Raw genomic sequence first — 6,000 nt, forward strand, 5'->3', positions numbered from 1 at the left:
AAGTTCCAATTCTATTTGGAAAAAAAATATCTTGTTTTGTTGTAACAGCTGTTACTTAACATATAACAGCTATTATATTTGAAATAGCCTTTAGTTTAGAATCACAAGGTAGCTTTGAGAAGCTAAAGGGTGCTTATCAATCTTTCACTTCTTTTGGCACCTGGTGTGCTCCTTAGGGAAGAAGCACAGGAAGCTGGCTCTGTGGCTCAATAGGCTAATCCTCCGCCTAGCGGCGCTGGCACACCAGATTCTAGTCCCAGTCGGGGCGCCAGATTCTGTCCCGGTTGCCCCTCTTCCAGGCCAGCTCTCTGCTATGGCCCAGGAGTGCAGTGGAGGATGGCCCAAGTGCTTGAGCCCTGCACCCGCATGGGAGACCAGGATAACACCTGGCTCCTTTGGATCAGCGCGGTGTGCCAGCCGCGACGGCCATTGGAGGGTGAACCAATGGCAAAGGAAGACCTTTCTCTCTCTCTCTCTCACTGTCCACTCTCCCTGTTTAAAAAAAAAAAAAAAAAAAAAGCACAGGAGATTCAGCACCAAGAGTTGGCTTAGAGAATTTACTTTCCTACCTGTGATACCTGGAACAAGTCATGTTATCTCTTTTGGACCTCAGTTCCATTAGGTTTACAATAGGCAATATTAGAATAGTGTATGAAGCTCACATAAGAAAATTTAATTAGAAAATACTTTATTCACATTTGACTTTTTAAATTAGCCACAGTATTTCTAAAAGAGAGTGATTCTCCTCAAACAATGTGAGAAACCAAGAATCTCGTAAGTCTCCTGACCTCAGTTTTTCTGCTTGCAAAATTATGTGGACTTAAATGAGTTTTGAAAGCATATCTGTCTCTAAAATGTATGTTTTTATGATCACACAGTTCCTATGGGAATGGAGGGTGGAGGCCAGTTTTTATTTTGTCAACTAGCTAAATACATGCAAGTTTAATAGGAGATGACAATGACCAAGAGTTTGATGGGAGGAAATAGAGAGCAGAGCTATGTCCCTACTTCATGCAATAGAGTGGCTAGATTAATGGTGTTAAAGATAGGCAGCCTGGTTGTGCTCAGTGGTTTGCAACACATTGTTTGCCCATATGAGGTCTTGAGGCTGGTCTGGGAGCTTTGGCCTAGCTGCTTATGGAAATTTCTTCCTCTTGTATTTCTGTAGTTTTAGAAATTTTTTCAAGGTCAGTTGACTCTAAGACTCTCTGAGATTCACCTGATTGAACTTTCTGTCCTTCAGGTTCTGGCTGCTGTCTACAAGGCCCTGAATGACCATCATGTTTACCTAGAGGGCACCTTGCTGAAGCCCAACATGGTGACTGCTGGACATGCCTGCACCAAGAAGTATACTCCAGAGCAGGTGGCTATGGCCACTGTCACAGCTCTCCATCGTACCGTTCCTGCAGCTGTTCCCGGTAGGGCCTTCTTTCTTCTCTAACTCAAGGTCTTAGCTCTATTTCTTTGAAAGAATGATACAGCAATTGCATTTGTCCAGGAGTCAGCTTCTATCTGAGAAACAGAGCTCTACATCTCACAGGCAGCCAGCACGTCCCCTCCCACTCCTCAAGGCCAAGTATTCTAAGTCTGTCTCAATGCACACAAAACATTTATTTTGTCAACACTCCACAGCCTTCTTTACTTATTAATGTCCTCCTTTCCTTAACCGAACTGGCCTCACCAAAGCAAACTGATTTCTCTGATCCAGTCCCATGCAAATCAAGCAAAGAAAAGATTGAGACATTACATTTCTTTTAGGCTCATTGCTTGCTTTCTCAAGCAGGGGACAAAAGCTGGGACTGATACAGTGGAATGCTTTTCTCTTTCCAGGCATCTGCTTTTTGTCCGGTGGCATGAGTGAAGAGGATGCTACTCTCAATCTCAATGCTATCAACCTTTGTCCTCTTCCAAAGCCCTGGAAACTCAGTTTCTCTTACGGACGGGCCCTACAGGCCAGTGCACTTGCTGCCTGGGGTGGCAAGGCTGAAAACAAGAAGGCAACCCAGGAGGCCTTTATGAAGCGGGCTGTGGTAAGATCCTACTACCTCATATCCTCTTGATCAAGTTGATACTTGGGGCATGGCTTTCTTGATTTCTTTGGACCCTAAGATGCTGAATAGGTATTTAAAAATGTAGCATGAGAGTTCAGCAGGAAGCTTGGAGCCAGAGAAAGTTTTGATTTATCCACACTGGTGGTATAGTTAATGAAACTAGATGGAAGGACAGTTTCAACAGAGACTTCAGAGGGAAGAAGAGTGACAAGGACTAAGCCTTGGACATCATTAATTTTGGGGAGATCATGAAAAGCCACCAAGAAGAGCAGCAGTTATATGATAGTATGAACCAAGCATTCTGGGAACAAATAGAAACAGGTTTCCAGGGGCTAGTGATAACAGACTTCAGAGAGATTCAAAACCAAGTCCAAGAAGACACACGGGGACTGGCTTTTGGGAGTATATCAATGAGTGTCATCAAAATGGTTTCAACAGAGAGAAAATAAAAGTGCCTATTCAATAAGTTTGTTAGGAAGAGATTCAGAAAGGTTACCAGGAGAAATGAAGACAATAAGAGGTTTCTTCAAGTTATATTCATTAGCTTTTTAATACTCCCTACAAATCAGAGCCAGTGTCCTCAGGGAGTGTAGAGTTTAGCCAACCAGGACAGAGCTTGTCATGTTTCAAAATAAGGCAAAAGATCCAGAGGAGAGAGTCAAGATGAAGAGGACATGGATGATTGAAGGGAGGAGGAATTATCATATACAGGATTGCATGGGACTAAATATTAAATATAGGTGGCATAGTTGGTCTTTGAAGGAGACAAAAGGAGGGAAGAGAGAAAAGAAGAAAGAGAATGGGTTTGGAAGTAGCTCTGTAGTGGTGAAGACATGTAGCAGTTGGTCACTTATTATACTGTACAGTATCTGCTTAGGATAATCAAGACATGTCTGAATCCTGACAGCAGGGAGGTTAGATGAGCTGTTGAAGAAATCTGCTAGGAAACTTACCATGTGTTTTGCTGACACATTTTAGTCGAGCATCAAGGAAGGTGTAACTGCAATGAGAGTGAGTTTGTAGTACACCCAACTTAGTTTCTGAATTTTCCTAACCATTCTCTAAAGCACACAGGAAGAGTCAGATAAACCTGAATGGGAACTAACAGGGTGGAAGAATAGTGGATTAATAAGACAGGCGAGTGCCAACTTATAATGGTAGCGCCCTGATCATAAAGGAGGCTGGATCAGGAGTTGGGTGTCATCAGAGGTCTGGTGATGAGGCTCCAAAGGAAAGGAGAGCCTCAGGGAAACCTTTCTCAGGGGCCCTAGAGAGGGTGAGAATTTAGAGGTAGTGCTTTACCTGGATAATGAAAAGCGGGGTATCGCTGTACTGCTGTGTGGCTGATGGAGTTGGGAGATGGAGCCCATCTGCTAGAGGAATTAGGAAGTGCGGGTCAGAAGGGCCATCTGTGCAGAAGGGAAGCTGAGTTTGTCATCTAGGACAGTGGTTCCCAAGCCTAGGTGAGTCCATTTTAATGCGCTGGTTAAAATGGGGGTTTCTGGGCCCAGCCACTGGTTTCTAATTTAGTACATCTGAGGTGAGGTCAGAGAAGTTTCATTTCTAACAATTTGTTAAGTGATGCTGATGGCCTGTGAAACACACTTTGAGAAGCACTGATCTAAGATGTAGAAATAAGTCCTGGAGAGTACAGACAATAGCAGCTGTGGCTGGTAGAAGAGGAAGTGGTATCAAGAGTGGCATTTGAATACAGTCAGGCACCACATGACTGTGATGGCATTTCAGTCAGCTGTGGACTGCATGTGTGATGGTGGCCCCGTAAGATTACATCACCTAGTGACATTGTCACCATCTCAGTTTGTATAGTTTCTCTATTATGTTTGCATGATGATATAGTCAGATCAAGATGTGGTTCTCAGAACATGTCTCCATCATTGGGCAATTCATGTTTGTATGAATAATTATGTTTAATAATCCTGATTTTACCTTTAATTGAAATTTATGAAGGAAACCAAAATGAAACTGTCATAAAATCTACATAAAAATTCCATATTCTTATGGACAGATATAGATAGAAAATGGAAAAAAAATTAAACATACTTTTTTTTGCTTTAGTGACCAGTTTCTCCACTTTAACTTCTAATACTGTTTTATTGTTGGTACTAAAAAGAGACTTCTCATTAACTGACACAATCTCAGTCTTGCCAAGGAAATTATCAGAAAACTAGGGTAAAGCAAGATAAAATATTATAAAAGGAAAATGATGGTATTAGCAGCAATATCAACAATACCTGTGTGAGGAGGCAAGCAGTTTAAATACATGAAGGTGTACTGGTTTCATTTGAGAGGTGGAGAGGGCCAAGTATAGACTGCACTTGCTCTAACTGTGTCTCCTCTTTTACACTTGGTCTTTTTAGGTCAACTGCCAGGCAGCCAAAGGACAGTATGTTCACACAGGCTCATCTGGAGCTGCTTCAACCCAGTCACTCTTCACGGCTTCCTATACCTACTAGGACCTGACTCCAACCAGCCTGGCCTCAGCTCTTCTAGGTGTCTTAGTAAGTGGGCTTTCATTTGGCCCTGGAAATTAGACTAAATCAAGCAGGAACTGCTGGAAACACAACACATTTTAAATCTTAAACACAAGAGGAAAAAGTAAATCAGTTATTGGCATATATAAGTACAAATATCAAGAATCTGATGAAATTTCACACAATAGTTTTTTTTACAACACTTCCTGCTCTCCATGCTCCAGTGTATCCAGCCAAGAAAACAATAGGCTTTCAAACAAAATCAGCTTCCCAACCACAATGTCAACTGCCTAATGAAATCCCTTCAAAGCTCGGGCCGAGAGTGCGTTTTATGAAACAGTTTTAGCAGGAGTAGGTTTTGATGGAGACAGCTGCAACTGAAAAAGAAATAAACTGTTCTATAAACCTTCAGCTGGTGTTGGGTTTCACTTTTCTACTCTTGCTGTTGAAGTATATTTCATTATCTAGCACTTTACTAGACACGACTAGCATTAATTGTCAGGATCCTCAGCTTCGGCTATTCATTAGAACCTAATAGCAAAATTCAAAGCACCCAGATGCTCAGGACATACCCCAGCACAATTAGAGCAGAAAACTCTAGATGTGGAATTCTCTGTCAGATTTCTCACAGCTCCCTTGGTGATTCTAATGTGTAGCCAAGCTTGAGAACTACCGAACTAAATTTCAAGTGCGGAATATTTGAAAATTAATACCATTGGTAATGTGAAGCCAGCTAAGATGTGGAATGATTTTGAGCAGTTTGTGAAGTGTGAAACGAGAATCCATGTGACTTTGGTATTTGGAGACTTTCTCTTCAAATGTCCAGGTTTGATGACACAAGATAACGTTTTCCTCGACACATCTAAGCACGCTACCTAGTGTTCACATAATTTCACTATATTGGCTTCAATTTTTAAAATTAACTTTTAGATGAATCATTTAAGATAACCATACTTACAAAAGACAATTTGAGCCTAACTTTGGACAACATACTGATTTAACTGACAGAAGTTGAGAAATATAAAAAATAAAGGAATGAAGAAGTAGAGGAAAGCAAAAGGAGTTAGGAATGCTGCTCAAAATTGATGGGTTAAGATATAGTGCTTAAAATTTATTAAAGTAATAAGATAAATAGATATAAATCATTAAATAGATAGGAGTGTGGGGCCAGCATTGTGGTACAGTGGGTTAAGCTGCTGCTTGCAATGCTGGCATCCTGTAAGAGCTCTGGTTTGGGTCGCAGCTACTTCCACTTCTTTCTTGTCCTTCTCCTCCTCCTCCTTCTCTCTGTCTCCCTCCCCCAACCCCTTCCCCTAGCCCTGACCATCATGGCCATTTGGGGTGTGAATAAATGGATAGGAGATTTCTCTCTCTCTATCTGTAAGTCTACATTTAAAATAAACCTTTTAAAAAATATATATGGATGTAAATCATTAAAATATATTTATAATTAAAAT

The 6,000-nt window shown here is 41.3% G+C and overlaps 1 protein-coding gene across 3 annotated transcripts in view; it reads left to right on the forward strand.

Annotated features, from left to right (window-relative positions):
- The window catches only part of ALDOB (aldolase, fructose-bisphosphate B), a 473,832-nt gene extending 468,878 nt beyond the window's left edge, over window positions 1-4,954 (forward strand). For all 3 annotated transcript variants that reach the window (XM_062207851.1, XM_062207850.1, XM_062207849.1), the window contains exons 7-9: window positions 1,244-1,418; window positions 1,831-2,030; window positions 4,430-4,954. In XM_062207851.1, coding sequence (XP_062063835.1) covers window positions 1,244-1,418; window positions 1,831-2,030; window positions 4,430-4,525 — 471 coding nt within the window. In that variant the 3' untranslated portion in view covers window positions 4,526-4,954. The remainder of the gene's footprint in view (window positions 1-1,243; window positions 1,419-1,830; window positions 2,031-4,429) is intronic.
- Window positions 4,955-6,000: the final 1,046 nt, after the last annotated feature.

This window comes from Lepus europaeus, chromosome 12, assembly GCF_033115175.1.
Source record: "Lepus europaeus isolate LE1 chromosome 12, mLepTim1.pri, whole genome shotgun sequence".
NCBI lineage: Eukaryota > Metazoa > Chordata > Mammalia > Lagomorpha > Leporidae > Lepus > Lepus europaeus.